This window comes from Xenopus laevis, chromosome 8L (genome assembly GCF_017654675.1).
Source record: "Xenopus laevis strain J_2021 chromosome 8L, Xenopus_laevis_v10.1, whole genome shotgun sequence".
Lineage (NCBI taxonomy): Eukaryota > Metazoa > Chordata > Amphibia > Anura > Pipidae > Xenopus > Xenopus laevis.
Genome location: NC_054385.1, coordinates 115085633 through 115109885, shown reverse-complemented (window position 1 = coordinate 115109885; position 24253 = coordinate 115085633). Strand labels below are relative to the sequence as shown.

General features: G+C 38.4%; 1 protein-coding gene across 1 annotated transcript; it reads left to right on the top strand.

The window, feature by feature from the left end:
• Window positions 1-679: 679 nt before the first annotated feature.
• LOC108699027 (G-protein coupled receptor family C group 6 member A) lies at window positions 680-13044 on the top strand (the record flags this gene model as incomplete). The annotated part of the gene is made up of 5 exons (XM_018230884.2): window positions 680-795; window positions 4080-4224; window positions 6110-6889; window positions 10773-10896; window positions 12164-13044. Coding segments are annotated over exons 1-5 (2046 nt in total), but the record flags the coding sequence as incomplete, so codon positions are not given.
• Window positions 13045-24253: the final 11209 nt, after the last annotated feature.

Sequence of the window (24253 nt, the reverse complement as noted above, 5' to 3'; positions counted from 1 at the left end):
AATGTTTTAGACAGCTAAGAACTGACAGGGTTTCTTAGTATATAAAAGGGGAAGTAAACACATGTTCTGTTTTTTTTTTTTCTTTTGGAGTTATTAGAGGCAGGATCAGGGTAGTTAATAGAACAGCCACATGCAGGGTTGGACTGGGGGGGCACCAGAGTTACAGTATAGGGGGCCCCCTCTGCACTGGACCTCCCCACCCCCGCTGCGACATGCGTCTGTGCATGTGCAATGTGATTTATGTGATAAGGGAGGTCGCGGCAGGGGTAAGAGAACCAGTGCAGGGTGCGGATCTGGGCCGGTGGGGCCCACAAGAGCCGGGGGCCCACTAGGTTTTTCTCCCAGCGTCCCACCAGCCCAGTCTAACCCTGGCCACAGACTCCAACGAGGAGGCCAGGGATAGTACCCTGCAGTGTTTATGCTGCCAGTATATGTCCTACTGTGAGCTTTGCCTAAAACTGGAGATTATCACCAAGGCAGTGAGTTCTACCTTTGGGCTGTTGTGAACACGACCGCTGAAAAATAAGATTAACATCTGAATGAGGAAAGTATTTGAAGTAAGTGTGAAGTGATGTTTGCACCATCAGATCAGCACCAGCCAAAGAGACTGTGAACCTTTTCCGTCAATAAAGAGTTTTCATTTGTATTAAAAACTACTAATGTCCAAGCTATTTGTGAGATGAGCTCTGTGGTTGAATCCAGTGTGGTTGACCATTCCTTCAACAGTAGGACCCACCTAAGAAGATTTGAATATAACCCGTGCTCTACCAGGAGGTGCAGACAGTTTCTGGTGAGGTGAGTGATTCAAAGCTGTGGAATGTGGTGTTCAATCTTCAAACTTTTCATCGTCCACCCCTTGGATAAAAAATGTGTTGAGTTTGTTAAGCCTTGCTTTCTGTAGCTACAATGAAGCAGATACAACTGAGGGGACGTTTTTCTCAAGATCATTTTACATTAAATTATACTTCGACAAGAGCAAAATTGTGGTCGAGGAATACGACAACTCTGAGTATTCCATCTAAAGTAACATTTTCATCCCTTTCACTTCTTAGGATTTCCTTGCAGATTGTATTCCATTGGTCTATACGCTGCCATTGTTTTTGGATCATTCCTGGTGGCAGCACAGTATGAGTCCAAAATCTCATCTGCCTGTGTACTGGATTCCCAAGGCAGCCCAGGCTATCAGCAGGAAGGTGACATCATTTTGGGAATTCTTATTGAGCTGTTTATATACAAAAGAACCACCAAGGAAAGTTTCTTGGAAAAACCTTTGAAAATTGTCAGATGTTATGAGTGAGTAATGTGAACAATTAAATACCCAACCCACAGTTTTCTTGGGAAGTTTTGCTTAAGAACAAGACTACAGTATCTACACATAGTTAGGGTAATTGCAAATATTTTTTAGTTTTGCTGAGTTCAAGTCTGTCTCTGAGTAGTGATGGGCGAATTTGGGCCATGTAGCTTTGCCGAAAAATTTGTGAATTTTGTGCGAAATCCGCGAAACGTTGAAAAATTTGCAAAACGTCGCCAGACATCCATTTTTTTTGATGGCGGTGAATTTTCAACAACGAATGTTTGTGCCCTTTTCACGAATTTATTCGCCGGCGGCGAATCGTGCAAATTCGCACATCACTATCCCTGAGATTTCTGTGTCACAGACTAAACAGAAGTGTATGGGAACACATGGGTAGAAACTCAGCCCTTGCATACTACAACATGAAGTCCTGCCCCCGGACGGCATCTGGATCCAACGAATAAATGTATAGGCTGGAGCACCACAGAGGCCAAAATTAGGTTGGGCTACGAAAACGCATCAAGTATATGGTTCTGCTATATGAATATTATCCTGAATTTATTTATGGTTTTAATGGAACAGTAAAGAATGGAGTTTTTAACCTTAACTTAATTTTGGCTTCCATGGTGTTCCGTGATATACATTTATTGCGGAGATTTCTGTAATTGTAGATATCAAAGAAGCTAAAGGGATACTGTCATGGGAAAAAAAAAATTCAAAATTAATCAGTTAATAGTGCTGCTCCAGCAGAATTCTGCACTGAAATCCATTTCTCCAAAGAGCAAACAGAGTTTTTAATATTCAATTTTGAAATCTGACATAGGGCTAGACATTTAGTCAATTTCCCAGCTGCCCCCAGTCATGTGACTTCTGCCTGCACTTTAGGAGAGAAATGCTTTCTGGCAGGCTGCTGTTTTTCCTTCTCAATGTAACTGAATGTGTCTCAGTGGGACATGGGTTTTTACTATTGAGTGTTGTTCTTAGATCTACCAGGCAGCTGTTATCTTGTGTTAGGGAGATGTTATCTGGTTATCTTCCCATTGTTCTTTTGTTTTGCTGCTGGGGGGGGAGGGGGTAATATCACACCAACTTGCAGAACAGCAGTAAAGAGTGATTGAAGTTTATCAGAGCACAAGTCACATGACCAGGGGCAGCTGGGAAATTGACAATATGTCTAGCCCCATGCCAGATTTCAAAATTGAATATAAAAAAATCTGTTTGCTCTTTTGAGAAATGGATTTCAGTGCAGAATTCTGCTGGAGCAGCACTATTAACTGATTCATTTTGAAAAAAAAATTTTTCCCCATGACAATATCCCTTTAGGTTTCATTTATATTAGAGCAGAGCGAGGCAGTAGATAGTGAGATTAATTATAGTCTGTAACTATGATCTGTATTTATTTAAAGTGCTTGAGTGCATTTAATACAACAAATATTTACATCATGATTAACAGAGGGTGTAATCAAAGGGAGGGCACATACTGTATATCTCACTGTATCTGTTGGCATTAATAATTACACTTTGCATCACAGAAAGAAAATGCTGCAATGTAAACAGGCCTTTTTCTATATGCAGCACTAATATCAATGGGTTTAAAGACTAAGACAGTGAAGTGGATAAAAATTGTGTGGATAGTCTCCAGTGGAACAAAATGTAGCTAAAGATCTATCAGATTTCAGTAGACAATCCAGTTGTCCTTTTAGCCTTTAAAAGCCAATCAATAACATAGGAAGGTGCTAAAAGTATTTACAACAATAGTGTAAGGTAAGGATTGAGATAATAAGTGCAAGTGACAGAGACAAAAGTACTGTATGTATGTATATATGGTTGCAAGTATTTATTTATAGAGCACCACAAATGTACACAGTGCTTAATAAAAGCATATCTACAAACAGGGGTATAGTCATTATAAGTGAAAATAAATACATAAGTGTTAAGTGTTTCAATACTGAGTTGGAATGAGGTCCCTGTCCTGAAGAATTTACAATCTATTAGGAAGAGGTAACATATTAAAAACAGTTGGGAATTGGTTCATGCAGACTAATAAACTGTCTATTCAATCAGGCTGAAAGATTATTGATGTCAGTTACATGTCAAGTACCATGTTCCCGGGGTCCTGTTCCTGGACTCTCGAAGGGTTGTGCTTCTAGGGCAAGACTCTTACTGGGCCTTGTTAACACCAGGTTCCCCAGTCACATCTACCTAAAAAAAGAATGGAAGGCCAAAGGGGATGCAATCCTCCCTCCTTTTCTAATCGTTATACAAAAGAGTGATAGGAAGTGGTCATCTCTAAGAACCCAATAACACCAGTATGCAAATTAACTAATTTAGATATAGTGTATTCTGCTTAGTAACTAGGGAATGGAATGTGTAGGGGATATAAAGCCATCGGGACTAGTGATGGGCGAATCTGACCTGTTTTGTTTCACCGAAAATTCGCAGAACGGCGAAAATTCACTGAAATGCATAAAAGTCTGTAGGTGACAATTTTTTTTTCTTTACTGCACTTCATAAGGTCCAGCTTTCTCCCTTTTCTCCTGTTAAGGTACTATAGATGACTTTTACTTCTTTCATAAATGCTTTGGCATAAGTTCCTAAGAATCAATGGCACCCAAGTGACCCAAGTTTGCTCCCCTTAGTTCTCTTGCACTTCTTTTTGGGTCTAAGTAAATGACCCCTATTGTCTTGTTTTGTTGACACTTTAGAGGTCTAGTAATTCCTGATTGCAAATAAATGGCTGTCTTTTCTATATAAAATGTAATATATTATTTCTTCTCCTTTATAGCCATTTTCTCAAATATTATCGTCATTATCTGGCAGCCATATTTGCCATTGAAGAGATCAACAAGGACACTAACATTTTACCAAACATCACTTTAGGCTTCCATATTTATGACACATGTTCCAGCGAAAGACAAACGGTTGCAAATGTATTTGGTATCTTAACTCAGAAAAGTGATTATGTCCCTAATTATAAGTGTAACAATAAAGGCACAGTGGGCGCATTTGTAGGACACTTGCTATTCTCATTATCACATGCAATGTACCTGCTCCTTGGCATATACAGATTTTCACAGGTCAGAAACTGACATTTAAAACATGCACATATTTATTCATGAACATTTTATATGTTGCAATTATAACAAGGGCATTATTCTTTATTAATGACACTTTCCTAACTATTCCTAACTATTAAAGGGGACCTGTCACCCTAAGAAATGATTCAAAATTATTTTTTATCATGTTAGTTGAGCAAAATAAAGCTTACTTACACTACATTTATTATTTAAATTTAGTCTCCTTCAGTCTTGGAATTACACAATCACAGGATACAAGCAGGAGCCATTTTGTGGACACTGTTATTAAGACAAGTTGTGTATCACCCAAAAATATTGTGTATTTGCCAAATAGGGGACCTAATGGCCATACACATTGCCCTACACAATTATAGAGTGTGAGGAGGGAGGGGGAATGTGAGGAGAGCAGTGACATCTAGGAAATGCTGAATGGAAAGTGAAAGTAACCGTCTGCCCCACCTCTATGCCCCAGGCATAGAGGCAGGTTATATTTGATTGAAAGCTCAGACATTTAAACGCTGTTATAACAGGTATTGTTGCTTTAATGAAAAAAACAATTTGGGTTCCATGTTTAATTTGCATACGACTTGTTATACAGCTTTTTATGTGTAGGTGACAGGTCCACTTTAAAATATCTGCTAACCAGCAGTTTTGAAAAACGTATCTTTTTCAAACATATGACACAACTATCCTTACACAGTAGTTGACAGTTCTCCTAAATAAGAAGTCCAGACTTAATTACAGAACAAGGAAGATATTATAATGCAACTAAGTTGGTAACATGTATGGAAAATCTTAGCTATATGGAAAGACTGGCCAAATTGGGGATGTTCACACTGGAGAAGAGGCGCTTAAGGGGTGATATGATAACTATGTATAAATATGTAAGAGGATTGTACAATAATCTCTCTAATGCTTTATTTACCAGTAGGTCCTTCCAGATGACAAGAGGTCACCCATTTCAATTAGAAGAAAGGAGGTTCCGGCTAAATATTTGGAAGGGGTTTTCAGTAGTAATGGATGATACAATAGATAGCTTTAAGAAGGGGTTGGATGGATTTCTAGCAAGTGAGGGTAATGAAAGATAGCTCATAGTACAAATTGATCCAGGGACTAGTCCAATTGCCATTTTGGAGTCAGGAAGGAATTGGAGGCAAATTGGAGAGGTTTCAAATGGGGTTTTTTTTTTCCTTCTCCGGGATCAAGTAGCAGTTAGGCAGGTTATATATATATATATATATATATATATATATATATATATATATATATATATATATATATATAAGGTTGAACTTGATGAACGTTTGTCTTTTTCTATTACTTTGTAGACTTCTACAACCAGGTCCCACACCTTGCTTATATATAGCCTCACCTAAAATTGCTCTTCAAGATTTGGTTTTCAAAGAAAATTCTATAAGGAAGCAGCATAATAAAAAGTATGCTTCATTTACCAATTCCATGGACCCATATAATCAGCAGTGCAAGTTGTAATTTAGGAAGGATGCACAAAAATTAGTAATGTGCAGACAGAAACTCAGTTAGGTGCAAGGCAGCCCTGAACTTAACTGACAATCAACAACAACAATCAAACTGCTCATTGTTAAAAACAAGTGTCCAAAGAGTGGACAAAATGTCATCTTTGCCTATAAAACCCCATATCCCATGTGAGACTAATACTAGGGGTCTTCTTACACAATAATTCTTGGTAACCTGTTGAACCTAACTTTCTTCTACTCAGATTACTTATGGAACTCAGGATAGCAGCTTCAATGACAGAATACATTTTCCAACACTTTACAACACTATGACCAGCGAGAACACGCAGGATAAAGTCATTATTTACCTTCTCAAAACATTTAACTGGACGTGGGTGGGTATTGTAGCATCAGATGATGGCAATCACCACATTAGGAATGAAAAACTGAAGGTCCAGATTATCAACAGCGGTGCTGCTTGTGTTGAATTTTTCATCGTGGTCAAGGAGAAGTATCTTGCAAGTATGTTTGACTCTATAAAAACAATAAAAAAGTCAACTGCAAATGTTGTCATAGTGGGCATAAACATGAGGGACTTTTTTTACATTTTCTGGAGCCTTGCTGAGAATTCTGAAAGGAAAATTGTTTGGATATTTTTAACTATCACATCAATTGAATTTGTAAACTACCAAATAACAGCATTAAATGGATCCCTACTTTTGGAGTTACCCCAAGGGAACATACCTGGTCTGCAGGAGTTCATTTACTCTGCAAACCCTTTGAAATTTCCAAGGGATCCTATCACTGCCTCTCTGTGGGATGAAATGTTTTTTCTACCAACCGGAAAAGGAACCATAAATAATAGAAATGAGACATTGAAAACATTTGAGGAATATTTTCCTAATTTTAATACCTACAGACTGACATATAATACATATGTATCTGTATATGCCCTAGGACATGCTCTTCATAATATGTATATGGATAGTATCGGCAACAGATTGGATCCTTCAAAATTTCTGTCAAGATTCATGCCATGGAAGGTATTTACATTTGGAAATGGGTTAAGAATCTTTTTGTATGGTAAAGACAGAAGAATTTCTTGTTTTTTTTTTTTATTATTATTTATTTGCTTTGTTCTGCTGCTAGTAATTAACATGTTTTTTTCAAAGAAGAATTACATTTAGTGACAAAAATTGTACTGTTTGTAAAAGCACTGTTTGTGCTGAATCCAACGATACCAGATATGTATTGGTATTTTCTTGTCCAGAAGACACCCCAACAATAAAAACTGCATTTTGTGAACTTTAACATTAAACACAACAGATAAGGGCATCTCTAGGTTAACTTGACATACTAACCATAGAAGTGAAATGCCCCCATAAGTAAGGTATTTTTATCAACCACATACCACTAGGTTTTTAGCTGTGGTGTAGTTTCTGCACTAGATGTAGCTGTCGTCATACAGATGACCATAAAACGCAACATTGTTTTATGGAATTTTTTTTCTGAAACACCATCACAGTCACAAAATCAGAAGTATAGTTGTGAAAAATACTCAAATAAAATTTTCAAATGAACCCACATATGAAATAACAAGTTCTCCCAAGTAAAACGATACTCCGCATGTATGGGTGCACCTAAAGACTTGGCCTCCAAACAGGGACAAGGACAATTTAAGCTGAAAAGTTTGTGGCTGAGCTCTAAGTGCACACCTTGCAGTTCTTCAGTCTAAACACCCGCTTACCTGTGAAATACCCCTCACAAAATACATATTCCTTGATAGTACACACATGCAGCTTCAGCAGCACCATTCTCGCTACATGCAGAACTGTGGACTCAGTTTTCAGTAGAAATTTGCGGTTTGTCCTGAAAAAAAGAGAAAAATGCTCTAAAATTTGATTTCTCCCCAAAATTGCCATGACAACTAAAAAACTACTAAATATCACCAAAAACGAGATGCCGGCGTCGTTTCACGAATTTTTCGCGAAAAAATTAATCAGTTAATAGTGCTGCTCCAGCACAAAAGAGCAAACAGTTTTTTTATATTCAATTTTGAAATCTGACATGGGGCTAGACATATTGTCAATTTCCCAGCTGCCCCAAGTCATGTGACTTGTGCTCTGATAAACTTCAATTACTCTTTACTGCAGTACTGCAACTTGGAGTGATATCACCCCCCTCCCTTTCCCCCCCAGCAGCCAAACAAAAGAACAATGGGAAGGTAACCAGATAACAGCTCCCTAACACAAGATAACAGCTGCCTGGTAGATCTAAGAACAACACTTAATAGTAAAAACCCATGTCCCACTAAGACACATTCAGTGACATTGAGAAGGAAAAACAGCAGCCTGCCAGAAAGCATTTCTCTCCTAAAGTGCAGGCACAAGTCACATGACCAGGGGCAGCTGGGAAATTGAGAAAATGTCTAACCCCATGTCAGATTTCAAAATTGAATATAAAAAAAATCTGTTTGATCTTTTGAGAAATGGATTTCAGTGCAGAATTCTGCTGGAGTAGCACTATTAACTGATGCGTTTTGAAAATAACATGTTTTCCGATGACAGGATCCCTTTAACTCTGTTGAGCTAGATACCATGCACAGAGCAGCAGCCTCATCAAATGGATAAAATCTTTTGGCCATGCTGCCGACAAAAAATATATATTTATACACACACACACTGGTTGAAAGAGCTGACAATCACTGAGAAACAAAACTAAAGTAATCAGTAGTTTCAGTGTGATCAGTAGCTGTAAAACTACTGCAAAACAGGCAAGCAAGGCGGAGACTATGAATACAGATATGAAAACACAGATTACTTGTAAAATTACTGAAACAGAGGCAAGAAAGTTGGAGACTAGAGAAAAAAGAAAAAAAAAAGCCTATCTCCCTGAACCATTGAATTCCCTAGAACTCCCTGGGACTTTCTGAACCACAAACTGTCTCACTATTCTGTAGCACTTACAATCAATACCAAATAAAATACCAACAATACCAACAACAATGTCAATCTAAAACCAACTCATTGATTATTTACTGTGATTTGCTTTCAAAATACCTGATCAGTAATCACGATATGCAACGTCAATTTTGTGAGCACAAACATGTAATCAACAGCAATAGCAAACTGAATATGCAACAAAAGCACCGAAACCACTAAAATGCTGTCCACTAGTGAAATATAACTAGAACAAGCAATAAAGTAACACAGAATTTAAAATTCAGTAAATACAATCAAGAACAATCAAAGATTAATATCAAGCAAGGTACAGAACAATCCAGAACAAGCAGAAGCCAGTAAATAAACAGAAACACACAAAAAAATGCAATAAAATCACTGAATATGCAATTAAACAAAATTCTCGGGACCTGGGGTTTTCTGGATAATGGATCTTTATGTGGTTTGCATCTTAATACTTTATTCACACCAATAAGAATAGAAATCCACATCTCGCAATGTAATATTGTTCCTTAAACTGTTATTGCATTGCGAATTTTAATTGCGCATTGCGAATTTTAATTGAGCATCGCAAATTTTAATTGTGCATTCTTAAGTGTTTGAAGGTGGCGTAATCTTTTGTAGCAAACATAACGAAGTTTTGTTACATTTACTGTGCATTGGTTCAAACTATAAAATTCGCAAACAGTCTTCCACTGTTGGAAGTGGTCGCTAAACAGTTACCGGGTTCGTAAAAGCTATATTAAGTTCGCAAAAAAGCAAAATTTGTTCGCGCAAAGGCATTACTTTTCGCATTGCGAATAGTTTTTCCATTACCGACTTTTATTACATTCTCCCGCATGTCTACTATAAAATGTAAATATTAAATAAACCCAATAGGCTGGTTTTGATTCCAATAAGAATTAATTAAATCTTAGTTGGGATAAAGTACAAGGTACTGTTTTATTATCACAGAGAAAGAGGAAATAATTTTTACAAATCTGAATTATTTGATTATAATAGATCATTCAGAGCTTTCTGGATCCCATACCTGTATTAATATTTGGAAAAATACAGTGGGCTTGAGTAATATCCCTTGTAAAGTTTTCTAGAACAGTAATAATTAATGACCAGTAAAAATGTGCAGCTGTTTTGGATTATATTCATCCTGCTTTTAGGCTGATTCAGGCAGCCAGGTTATTTACACACACAATGGCCAATTTGTTTATTTATGACCAAATAAAATGACTGTTGGTCTATCCTCGTATCTTCGTATCCTATGTATTGAATGGTCATGCCAAATTTGGGCATGGTGGAACTATGGTTTGTTGATATCCCTATCAGTATGTACTGTAATTGAAGTAAATGGTCATGGCTACAGAATACCTGAAAACACTTCCGTTTGTGGAAACATGTCAATACCCATTGAATCAGAATATAGAATATTCCATCAGAGAGCTTGGAAAGGATCCAATCGAGTGCTAATGTTCTTTAATTGCCTTTATAATCCTAGGTAGGATGGCAACATTTAACATTTCTGAATTTCAGAATAATTATTGTTTTTCATGTACATGCATAAATATGTGTGTGTGTGGTGGGTGGTACCTTTCATTTGGTAACAAGTCTACCTATTTAGTTAAACAGTCATTTAAAGAAAGTCCATTTCAAGACAACATCTGGTGATGAAATATTTTTTAATCAATGTGGAGAAGTTCCAGGACGCCTTGATATTCTCAACTTGAATATATTTCCTAATGGATCAATGACTACCAGGAAGGTTGGGAACTTTTACTCATCAGCTCTTCTTGGAGATAACTTTACTATTTACAAAGAAAACATTTTGTGGTCACCTCATTTTTATGGGGTATGTAAAAAATTGTCAAGTATCTTGCTCCCATGTACAGTCTATTATATATCATTTTTTATGTTTATGTGATTATGTTGATATACAAATTATTCATGTATATATGTTTCTTTTTCTGCTTAGATCCCTCATTCTACTTGTAGCAAGAACTGCCCTCCTGGTTCAAGAAAGATTTTAATCAAGGAGAAGCCAATTTGTTGCTATAACTGTATTCAGTGCTCAGAAGGAGAAGTATCTACTGTGTCTGGTAGGGAGACTTTGTTTATTATTTACTATCTGAATGCATACGTTAAAATGCTAGCGATGGGCAAACGTGTCCCGTTTTGCTTGGCCGAAAAATTTGTGAATTTCCCACGAAATTCGAGAAACAGTGAAAATTTGTGAACGCATTGAAGCCTGTGAAAATTTGGCACCCCGAGACAATTTTTATATGCAAGCCTATTTTGGCCAAATGCATTAAAGTTAACAGACGTCCAAATAATTTTGACACACAACAATGTTTATGCATGAGACTATTTTAACGCGCTGCCAAATTTTTTCACCGCCGTATTTTTGCTGCAGTTTCACAAATTTATTCACCAGCGACGTAATACGGAAATTGCCGCAAATTTGCCTTTGGCAAATTTATTCGCCCATCACTAGAAAATACAAGATAACCTTTGAAATCCATTACAAAACTCAAGAACGACTTACTTGTGCTCCATCTGTTGTACTTTATTGGGTAAGTGGAGATAATATATCTCCACTTACCCAGTAAAGTACAACAGATGGAGCACAAGTATAAGCAGCAGTTTAAATTATATAAACAGACTAGCTAAAAATGAATTGGTACATTGTAAAACATAAAAAGTATATAAGAAAAGGGCTATATATTGCCTTTAATCTTGGAAATTAATGTCTACTCACAAAACATAAAGCATAAAGTAAATCCAGCACAAATCTACTGTAATTCACTGAGCTTATGTTAAAGAGTGGGGGTTGTAAAGCTTTATTCATCTAGATACTTTGGGGCAGATTTATCAAGGGTCGAAGTGAATTTGAGGGAAATTTCGAAGTACATTTTTCGATACTTCGACCATCGAATATGATACTATGACTTTGAATTTACTTAGACTTCAATTCGAAGTAAAACCCGTTCAATATTCGATAATCGAAGTACTGTCTCTTTAAAAAAACTTTGACTTAAATACTTCGCCAAATTAAACCTGACGAAGTGCTATGTTAGCCTATGGGGACCTTCTAGAACATTTTTCTATGTTTTTGAAGTTGAAGTGAAAATCGTTCGATAAAAGAATTTAATCTATTTAATTGTTCGATTTTACTTTGACCGCAGAATAGCCAAATTCGATGAAAAAAAGTTTGAATTCGATATTCGAATTCAAAGTATTTTAATTCGATGGTCGAATTTCGAAGTATTTTTTACTTTGAAATTCAACCCTTGATAAATCTGCCCCTAAGTATAGAGTTTCTGTTTGGTTAACTTTTGTAACCATTTTCTACTTTTATTTCATTAGATATGGAAAACTGTGTGAAATGTCCTAAAATCCAGTGGTCGAATGAGCAGAGAGACAAATGCATCATGAGGACCTTGGACTTTCTGTCTTTTGAGGATGTTTTAGGACTATCTCTGGCTTTAATGGCTAATTTCCTGTCTGTATTAACGACAACGGTTTTGATCATCTTTATAAAGTACAAACATACAACTATAGTGAAAGCAAATAACAGAGAGCTTAGTTATTATCTTCTTATATCCCTGATATTGTCTTTTCTCTGCTTTTTATTATTTATTGGTTGGCCAACGAAGGGCACCTGTTTAATAAGACAAGTTGTATTTGCCATTGTCTTTACCTTCAGTATCTCCTGTGTGTTGGGCAAAACTCTTACTGTTGTTATTGCCTTTAGTGCCACCAGGCCTGGAAGCAAATTAAGAGGCTGGGTTGGTACAAGGATCCCAAAATGCATTGTGTTGCTCTGCACTCTTGTCGAGATTGTTATCTGCTCATTATGGCTGATAAATTCTCCCCCATTTCCAGAATTTGACACTGAGTCCCAAAGAGCAATAATGATTTTACAGTGCAATGAAGGATCAGCTTTTGCATTCTATACCATGATTGGCTATATTGGACTTTTAGCTTTCATATGCCTCTTTGTTGCTTATCTTTCTCGTAATTTACCAGACATTTTTAATGAAGCTCAGTATATTACTTTCAGCATGTTGGTGTTCTGCAGTGTCTGGATCTCCTTCATCCCAGCCTATCTGAGTACCAAGGGCAAGTATTTGACATCCGTGGAGATATTTGCTATACTCGCTTCTGGATCAGGACTTCTTGGCCTTATATTTATCCCTAAGTGCTATATCATTCTGTTTAAGCCGGAAAAAAAAACTAGAATATATTTAATACAATTAAAAAATAAATAAACAAAAACAACAAAGTAAACATGTAAGATTGGTTAAAAACATGCAATGTTTTCTACAAATTTCAAGTTGCATTTCTTAGAAGAATCAGGTTTTCATGTGATCCGATAATTTTAGTTGTAAATTGTCAGTTTTTCCAACTGACAACCAAATGATAACTCTAAGGGGCACATTTACTAAGCACGAGTGAAGGATTCGAATATAAAAAACTTCGAATTTCGAAGTATTTTTTTGGGTACTTTGACCTTCGACTAAGACTTTGACTTCGATTCGAACGATTCAAACTAAAAATCGTTCAACTATTCGACCATTCGATAGTCGAAGTACTGTCTCTTTAAAAAAAACTTTGACTACCTACTTCGCCACTTTAAACCTACCGAGCACCAATGTTTCCCCATAAATTTTTCAAGCTATTTCTGAACGAAGGAAAATCGTTGGATCGATGGATTAAAATCCTTCGAATCGTTCCATTCGAAAGGATTTAATCATTCATTCAAACGATATTCAACCCTATGTAAATCTAACCCTAAGTGGCAGATTTACATAGGGTCAAATTTCGAGGGTTAATTAACCTTCGATATTCGACTGCCGAATGTAAATCCTTCGACTTTGAATATCGAAGGATTTAGCGCAAATAGTTCGATCGAACGAAAAATCGTTCGATGGAACGATTAAATCTTTCGAATCGTTCGATTCGTAGGATTTTAATCCATCGATCGAACGATTTTTCTTTGTCCTAAAAACTGATAGAAAGCTTGTGGGGACCTTCCCCATAGGCTAACATGGTACCTCGGTTGGTTTTAGGTGGCGAAGTAGGGGGTCAAAGTTTTTTTTAAAGAGACAGTACTTTGACTATCAAATGGTTGAATAGTCGAACGATTTTAAGTTCGAACCGTTCGATTTTAAGTCGAAGTAGCCAATTCGGTGGTTGAAGTAGCCAAAAAAAAAACATTCGAAATTCAAAGGTTTTTTTTCCTCTATTCCTTCACTTGAGCTAAGTAAATGGGCCCCTAAGTGTACATTTTTGTTGTATCCCTAGTACCATCTTTATCACGTTTCTCATTTGGATAACAAGAAGTGAAGTTTGGAGGATCTTCTTTGTCATCTACAAAACACTGGTAAAGATTATCTCCTGTGTGCCATAGCCCTAGTAAAAGAAAGGTCGACTTAGCAAGACCAAATGGAGTTCCCAGCTTTTCTGCTGTCATTACTTACAGTATATCTAGCCTAGTATATGCTCTTTATATTGTTTAAATCTTCTTAAAGTGTGGAATGCAATGATCCATCAAGTGAACTTCAGACCTCCTTTGTTTTAACACATTGAAAAGTCACACCTTTAATGAATCATTTGACATCATTTTCTGATTCAGTTTTGTCTCATCTTTTTGTTGTGTTCACGTATAATTAACGTTCAATTAAGAGAGGCAGTATAGTTATATTTTTCTAATTTGTGACCTAACAATTTCCATTGAAATAGGAAATGCAACTTTACAATACTTTAAAAAAGTTTATTTTATTTTTTTATCACAGTTGAAATGTGGTCAGGTCTGAACTGCAAAGCATATTTCACCATTCTAGATTTGTTTTTACATTTTAATTTGGGAATTTTAGCCACTATTTATAAAACTGCTTTATTTCAGACACAGTGATAGGTTTAATTTATTTCCATAAAAGTCAGCGGGGCTCATTTAAAAACATTGGGCAAATTTGCACCCATTTGTTACCCATGACATTGATTAGCTTTTTCAAGCCAGCTGCAAGTTGAACTACGAAAGCAAACATTTGATTGGTTGACATGGGTTACTGCCCAGGTGCAAAATTGCCCAGTGTTTATAAATGTGCCCCAGACTTTTTAGTAGGCTATTCTAAAACTCTCACTTTGTTATTCTATCGGCCATTTGGTTTTAGACTTGTTTTGGATCATTCAAGCTGCAGCACTTGTAGCAACGACTGGAAAATCTCCTCTAAATTTATGTGATACTGCACAGAATTCTAATTTATTCAATAATAGCAAGCTGTCCAGGTTCTGAAGCATCAATACCACCACCATTAATGATTGTTGGAATGCTGTATATTTTTTCATTTTCATTATTACTGGGTTGAACAAGGAATCTGCCTTACTGACCCAGTCCTGGAAGTGTCATTTGATTTTAATATTGTCAATTAGAAACAATAAAGATAACATGTCAAAGTTATAGAAAGCAAACAAATTAGTTGTCATTTTTATTAATATGTGCTAAATTGTTGTGTGATTTTAATTACAGCTATCATCAAAACTGTTCTCAAACTCTCTTGTGTAATTTGTTTTTATAAATCTGTCCCCATTAATTGTTTGTTATAAATCACAATGTGGTAATCCCAATATGATGCCAATGTTATTGTCAATGACTGTACACATTTTTTTTTTTTTTTGCTTTATACAAATGTGTTCTCGAATAAATGGACTTAGAAGAGAAAACATATGGTATTGATTGTTTGTTGTACCATCTGAGCAGTAACAAATAAGCAGTATTATCTGAGTAGTATCAACTGAGCAGTACCAAAAGACCAGTGCTGTCTGAGTGGTATCAACTGAGCAGTACCAATAAATCAGTACTATTTAAGTAGTACCATCTGAGCAGTACCAAATGAACAGTAGTACTCTCTATGCTGTACAATCTCTACAGGGCCATCTGTGCATAGCAAATGAACAGTACTATCTGAGCAGGAGTGATTAATTTTTCTTTTTTCAGCTGAGTGAAAAATGCTCATAGACTCCAATGGCTGCTAAAAAAAAAAGTTCAACAGTGAAAAAAAAAAGTTGTACGGTAGCTCCGAAAAAATGCCCCAAATTTTGCAGTGTACACTAATTTTTTGGTGACGTTAAGTGAGAGAGATTGATTCATCACTATTGAGCAGTACCAAATGATCAGTAATAAGCAGGCCTATCTGAGTAGTAGCATCTGAGTAGTATCATCGGAGTAGTAGCATCTGAGCAGTACTATCTGAGTAGCACAATCTACTTTTGGGTAGTACAATCTATGCAGTACCATCTGAACAGTGACAAATGAGCAGTACCATTTGAGCAGTACCACCAATGAGACGGTATGATATGTGGCAAATAACGAGTAATGTATTTGTTTCAAGACAAGTTATTGTGAGATCAATTCTGTATATGTAATTTACTGTAGTCAACCTTCTTACATCAATACAGTGAGGGCCCCACCTAAGGGAGAATTCAGTTTAATACATGTTCTACTAGGAATTGCAGGGAGTTTTGGCTGCTCCAGTCAAGTATACTGTAAGTACAAGGAGCACCAAATATAGAGTGGTAGCAGACCATCATCAAAATGGTATTATACATGGTACTGCTGCTGAGTTTCAGATTAATTTTGGGAATATGCATGGGATGTGTTTGTGATACAATAGGGTCCCTGCAATGATGCTAATTTTTTTTTTTTTTTAAACAGTACTTTTAGTAACATGTGGCATATATTTGTGGTGTGGAACGGAGTACATATAGCCCTACACTTCCCAAATGACATGCATATTATTGAGTGAAAGTAGTGGGCTTCTTCAATAGGGGGGCCCACACTGGCTTGCCCAGTCCCCTCTACCAGGACTAACCTTTTTCCTGACTGCTGAGGTCTATGGGTTTCTGTCATGACTCACCCTGGTGGTCTAGTGGTGCAGCGGGGACGCCGCCGCGCCATTGGCGGGGACGCCCGCTACTCCGCTCCTCTTCTGTGTGTGACAGTATTTATAGGCGCATGCGCGCTGACGTGATGACGCCAGCATGCAATGGTGCGAAATTCAAATGGATTTAAAGGGACAAATTATATTTTCTAGTCTAGGATCATCTTGTGAGAGTTCCTGGTGCTATTCCTGAGTAAATCCTGTGTTCTGATAACTTTTTTGACCCTGCCTGCCTGACTTTTTTCCTGACTTCTGTGATTCCGACTTCTGCCTGGTAACTGACTATTCTGATATCTGTATTCCGACCCATGCCTGTCTCGACCATTCTTGATTGATCTCCTGGCTTTGACCCCCACCTGTCTGACTCCGTTTGAATTCTACCTGCCCCGACCTGGCCTGACTTGACTTCGCTTTCTGTCTACGCTTTGAACTGTGACCTTCTGTCCAAAAGACTTTGCCTTACCGTTGTGCCCCATTGCTCATCCAGAACCCCTCGCTTGGCACCTCTCTTAATAAGACCTGGCAGCATCCGATTAGCCGAGGGCTCCTTCCAAGGTGAAAGGCGGCTGTTAAAGGCAGAAGCAAGAGCTGAGAACAGGGTGCTTAGCATTGGTTCTGGATTTAGGGTTTCGACCGTGATAGTTTCATGTATTACTAAGTCATGTTTCTAAATAAACTTTAACAAACAAGGCAACGTTGTGCTCACCACGAATTTTAAAACCATTAAGCGGGGGTGCAACGAGGCTGTGACCACAAAATAATTATAGACAAATACAAGACTCAACCCATTATCAATATAATGAAATACCAATTGTGTTCAAGCAGGATATCTCAAATAGATCATTAGTGGCTAACCAAATTGGAGTGTCCGCAACTAAATTGAGAATATATATATGTATAAGGAAAAAAGGACTTCACCTCCAAGTGATGGCCTACCAATATTTCAATATTACAAAATCAGAACTTGAAGGAGGGACTCCCGTGTTGGATGTGTTAAAAAGCAATATTTATTTATCACCATGCTATATGTAAATTAAAACCATTTAAAACCAAGCAGCGTGGAGTTTGAGATAAGGGATCCCTCTCCTTTGGGTAACTGCTCACCAAACTAAACTAAAATTCTATTGCTTCATTACACATTTACTTACTTACTTGCTGCTTTCAATGTTAAAACTCCCAAAGATGGTTACCCTTTCATTGGCCACCGCTGGGATCACCTGACTATAGCTGGAAAGGGTGGGAGCTACAAGAGGGAGCTGGCCACTGCGCCTGTATAAACTATAACAAACAAGGGAAAGTTGTGCTCACCACTATTTTTTAAAACCATTAGGCGGGGGTGCAATGAGGCTGTGACCACAAAATACATATAGACAAATACAAGAGGGCAACCATGTTTGGGAGTTTGGGAATCAGATGCAATTTTAGTGTAAGACTGGCCAGATATGGGATGACTTTGATGTAGTTGGCCAGCATAAATATATTACAATATATGGACAAACAATCCCTGTTTTGTTAGTAGCTTAAGGCACAAATTGTTTCAATGTCCTAAATATATTGATAATCGGTTGAATGCAGAAGACCTCTTGTATTTCTCTATATGTAAATAAACTTCCCAGTCCAAAACATTTTCTATTCATTTATTTGGAATTTCAGCTCTTAAAGTTAGCAAGAGTAGCTTTTGAATGTTTCTGTAACCAGTACCCTGGTGCCTTGGTTCTTGACAAGAGGACTTTGAGTGGTCAGTACTGTACCTACTCATCCTATTGAGGTGGGACCCCTCATGCCCCATCCCTGAGCCCGTCACTATCTTCATTATATAGAAATGAAATATGGAGTCACTGAGCACAGGGCTGAGCTTCATGGACCTGTTTATTGTTGAGCATATAAATAGTGGTGTAACTACTCGCTGGCAGGGCCCTGGCACAGGATGAGCACCCGGCCCCCCTGTCGTGCCCTCTCCCCTATAAGTTGCATGCCTGAGTGTTGCTGGCATGCAGGCTGTGATGTGTTCTAGGGCATTATACACAAAGCTGACACTGCATTTGTCCTTTCATGTGTTGGGGTACTATACATGTAACTGGCACTATTGTATTCCGGAGGCATTATACATAGAACTGCCATTGTATTTATCCTACCCTGCCCAACAAATGAAATATATAACTGCAGTTAGTTCACTGAAATGACTGAGGGACATATCTTTGGACTGTCCCACTCTATTTGAGGGGGACGCCTTCTGTGTGTGCTGGAGAAATCTATTTCCCATCCAAAACTAAACAGGTTACAAAATTACTTTATTTATGTTGAGATGATTCGGACCTCAGTCAAGGGAACTTGCTGGGTGCTCATGACCTCCCCCTCTTTTTCATGCTCTCCATGCTCTCTTTGTAGCCGAGGTGACTGACAGGCGCGGAGAATGAATTAGACAAGGGGGCAGTATTATTAGTGGCAGCTCCAGTCCCACAGGCCTCCCCCCTCCACTCGGGATTTGTGTGTACTCCGGTGGCAGCAGCAGAATAGGCAAGCGCCTCACTCTGCCTTTCTATTCAGTTCTGGGCAGTCACTGCAACATAATGGCCTTACTGGAACAGGATGTGCAACTGGCAGCGCCAGAGCAGCTCGGTGGCTGCTAATAGAGAGGGACCTGTCCCACCGACTCCCATGGACACATACACCTTGCTGCCCTGATGTGAGCAGAAGGAAGGAAAAGAGATGCGAGGTCAAATGAGTGTCACAGTTCCAGCCAACACCCAATCCCTGGCCGCCTGTGATACCTTTGGGAGCAGAGCTTCTCCCTCACATGTCTGGCTCTGCATCCTTCGGCTTTGCGCCCTGCTTGACTCCGTAGTAGCGAGATCTTATCTCTCCACTTCACTCCGGACACTCAAGCCAGCCCTCCCTTTGTGCTCCCTCCTTTCGTGCACGTTTCCTCCCTTTGTGTGCCCAGCCCACCCCCCAACACCAGGCCTCAAGGGGGTGAGGGCCGAGTGTGATTGCACCCACCACACCCCTGGTAGTTATGCCACTGCCTATAGATCAATATAGAATATGCAAATAGAAAGAGAAAAGTTATTCCTGGAACAACAAATCTGTGAGACAATCTGTGAGGTCTGTGATTTTACACAGTACAATGTACCAGATAAGGGGAAGTTATGATAAGTAAAACCGCCTATCTACCCATACATAATAAAATTTACACAGTGCATAACAAGGAAGCAATGTACAGGGATTTATTGATTAACTTGATTACTGATTAACGGATCTGTTCCATGTAATGCACATAAAATAATTTATATCCTTGTTATACCAAAGACATGCAAATATATTAGAACTATTACAACATAAGCACCTTTATCTGCTACGGGTTAACTGAAGTGCATGAATTCCTACAGAAACCCTTTTGAAACGTTCCTTTTACTCAGGGGCCCTTGTGGCCTCATTGGTATTTGTCTCAGGATAAGCAACACACAAGGGCCAATTGGGGGGCCTGGTCACCAATTATTTTTTTAACTTGTAGGGGGGCCCTGACCACCAATTTTTTTAAAAAACTTTTATGGGGGCCCACAGTTTTTTTAACTTATAAGGGGGCCCAGACCATCAATGACTTTTTATAACTTGTGTGTGTGTGTGGGGGGGGGGTTATTGTACTGATTTCTGTGTGGTCTTTTAATTGTGGTATGAAGTGGGCAGGATCTAGGGAGAGGGGGTTGGGGTGGGCAGGGCCCAGGGGGCCTCGAAAATTTTATTGTAAGGGGCCTCATGATTTCTAATGGTGGCCCTGCATATGCCCCAAGCATTATGGACATGAATATTAGTGGGCAGCGCAGGCTCTTTAAGATCACATTTCTCCCTGATCCCTCCAAGCACAAACTCAGCCCCATAAAACAAATATTTCTATAAAACAGCTTTTATTGCCCAACGGCAAATTACAGCCATCTGCAAGGCAACTCTTCAGCCATCAAATGTCCCTTTACCAATTATGTTTTGGATGTAGAATTCCATGGATTCTTGAGTTGGGATTCTTGTGTATATGACGAGGGAATGTTCTAAGTGAGATGCATATCAAGTTTTAGCTTGAGAAAAAAAGGTGGCGGTAGGTTTAGGAGAAGTCAGTGCTAGGAAAGAGCTGTAATAGCTTCCTATTGCAGAGGCAGGATTATAAGTATAGCAACCAGAAAGCCAATGAGGAGGCCAGGAAGGGTTAGTATCATATGATGTTACCTGCCAGTAGAGGGGAACAAGCAGTCAGGCTTAGGAATAGATTCCTGACACAAGGCACCACTGTGGGCATCTGATAATGCTGAGGAGTAGTTCACTTATCTGTGGGTACTACCTCTGAGGTGTTGCCTACACCATTCATGTGTAACATCATCAAGTGGATGAAAATGTTTGGCTAATTGATTATTGTACCATCTGAACAGTACCAAATGAGCAAAACCATCTGAGCAGTACAATCTGTGCAGTGCCAAATGAGCGATTCCATCTACGCAGCATCAAATTGTATCTTAGCATTACTAAATCAGCAGTACTGTCTGAGCAGAAGAATCGGCAGTACCATTTGAACCATACAATTTGTAACATAGTAACATAGTAAAATAGTAAGTAAGGTTGAAAAAAGACACGTCCATCGGGTTCAACTTTTTTTTTTATTAACTACCTATCTGCCAGTTGATCCAGATGTTCAACAGCTATTTCCCATAACCCTGTATTCCCTCAGGGAGCTATCCAACCCCTTCTTAAAGCTATCTAATGTATCAGCCTGTACAACTAATTCAGGGAGAGAATTCCACATCTTCACAGCTCTCACTGTAAAAAAACCCTTCCGAATATTTAGGCGGAACCTCTTTTCTTCTAATCGGAATGGGTGACCTCGTGTCAGCTAGAAAGACCTACTGGTAAATAAAGCATTAGAGAGATTATTATATGATCCCCTTATATATTTATACATAGTTATCATATCACCCCTTAAGCGCCTCTTCTCCAGTGTGAACATCCCCAATTTGGCCAGTCTTTACTCATAGCTAAGATTTTCAATACCTTTAACCAGCTTATTTGCCCTTCTCTGTACCCTCTCTGATACAAAAATGTCCTGTTTGAGTGATGGAGACCAAAACTGTACGGCATATTCTAGATGGGGCTTTACAAGTGCTCTATACAGTGGAAGAATGACCCCCTTCTCCCTTGACTCTATGCCCCTTTTAATACAGCTCAAGACCTTATTTGCCCTTGATGCTGCTGACTGGCATTGCTTGCTACAGCCAAGTTTATCATCTACAAGAACTCCAAGGTCCTTTTCCATAATGGATTTGCCTAGTGCAGTCCCATTAAGGGTATAAGTGGATATTTTTACATCCCAGGTGCATGACTTTACATTTATCAACATTGAATCTCATTTGCCACTTAGCTGCCCAGATTGCCAGTTTGTCAAGATCCTGCTGCAAGGATGCCACATCCTGGATGGAATTAATTGGGCTGGATAGTTTTGTGTCATCCGTAAACACTGATACATTACTTACAACACCCTCCCCTAAGTCATTAATGAATAAGTTAAATAAAAGTGGACCCAATACTGAGCCCTGGGGGAACCCACCTTACTCCAAGTAGAGAATGTCCCATTAACAACCACCCTCTGTACCCGATCCTGTAGCCAGTTTCCTATCCACGTGCAAACGACTTCATTAAGCCCAACAGACCTTAGTTTAGAAAGCAGTCGTTTGTGGGGCACAGTATTAAATGCTTTGGCAAAATCCAAATAGATCACATCTACTGCCCCCCCACTGTCCAGAATCTTACTTACCTCATCATAAAATGCAATCAAATTCGTCTGACATGACCTATCCTTCATAAAGCCATGCTGATTGTTGCTCATAATGCCATTCATTAGGACAAAATTTTGAATGTGATCCCTTAACAAGCTTTCAAATAATTTGCCCACCACAGATGTCAAGCTTACTGGCCTATAATTGCCAGGCTGAGATCGTAATCCCTTTTTAAATATTGGAATAACATCAGCTTTTCTCCAATCCATAGGCATCATACCAGATAACAGTGAATCTGAGAAAATCAGAAATAAGGGCTGGTCTAAAACTGAACTAAGCTCTCTTAGAACCTGGGGGTGTATGCCATCAGGCCCTGGAGCCTTGTTTACATTAATTTGTATTAAAGATTTTTGAATCATATCCTGAGTCAGCCACTGAATAGATTGAGCTGAACCATTCGTGCAGTTATTAAGTGAGCCTGTGAACCCAGACTCCTCTATTGTATACACTGAAGAAAAGAACTGATTCAACACATTTGCCTTTTCTGTATCTGTTACAACCATACTGGTACCATTATTTAATGGAGCAACACTCTCAACCTGCATCTTTTTACTATTAATATACCAAATGAGCAATCTGGTACAGATGGTACTGCTGCTGAGTCTCTGATTCATTTGGGGAATACACTTGGGACGTGTGTGTGATATACAAAGTATCTACCTGACACAAGCCTATTATGAGTTCCTGACCAGATGCTAATTTGAAAAAATATATTACTGGCATTAACATGTGGTGTGGAACCGAGTGCCTTTCCCATAAATTCATATAACCCTACACTTCCCAACTGACATACTTATTGTTGAGCTCTGATTGAAATTAGTGGGATTCTTCAATAGAGGGGCCCACAATGGTTTGCCCAGTCCCTTCAACCACTAAGGACTCACCTGTTCCTGACTGCTGAGATCTTTGGAGCCAATTTATTATGAATTCATATTGGGAACACACAACATAATCCAAAACATTGACTGTTTATTCATCCATCATTTTGGCTTTTAAAGTGACTAGGAATGGCTTTTGACTGCCCCAGTAACCAGTAACCTGCTATAGTAACTCATGGTAGGAGGACTGTACCTACTTATCCTAATGAGGAAGAACCCCCATCCTACAATCAGCTCCTCACTTCTTTATCTAGATGCTAAATATGGAATCACTGAGCACAGGGCAGAGCTTCATGGACCTGTTTATTATAGATCAATATATCTATATAGAATGTGCTGGAAAATAAAAAGATAAAAATGTTCATGGTACTATAAATCTGTGAGACACTCAACAATCTTACACAATACAAGGCAACAGATAAGGTCAAGTTGTGCTAAGATGCACTTGACAATAAAGGTCAATACAACTAACAAGGAAGCAATATACAGGGATTTATTGATTAACTTGATTACTGATTAACTTAACCGTTCTGTGGAAATAAAATAATTTAACATTTCCCCCATTAATAATTCCCATACATTTTTATCAATATTGTTTAGTCAAATTTATGGTGTGACAGCAACTCTTTGTACACTGGTGGTACCAGCTAGTGTCAGTGTCCAGATTCACCCTGCTATAGTTCCAGGGGTACCCAGGGTACAAATAAGCACTCACCCCAAATCTCCTCCTAACTGGCTTTCAGGATGGGCCCTCTTAGCTCATAACAAAGTTACAGATATATTGAAACTTTGGGGTAACAGTCACCCTGCTATAGTTCC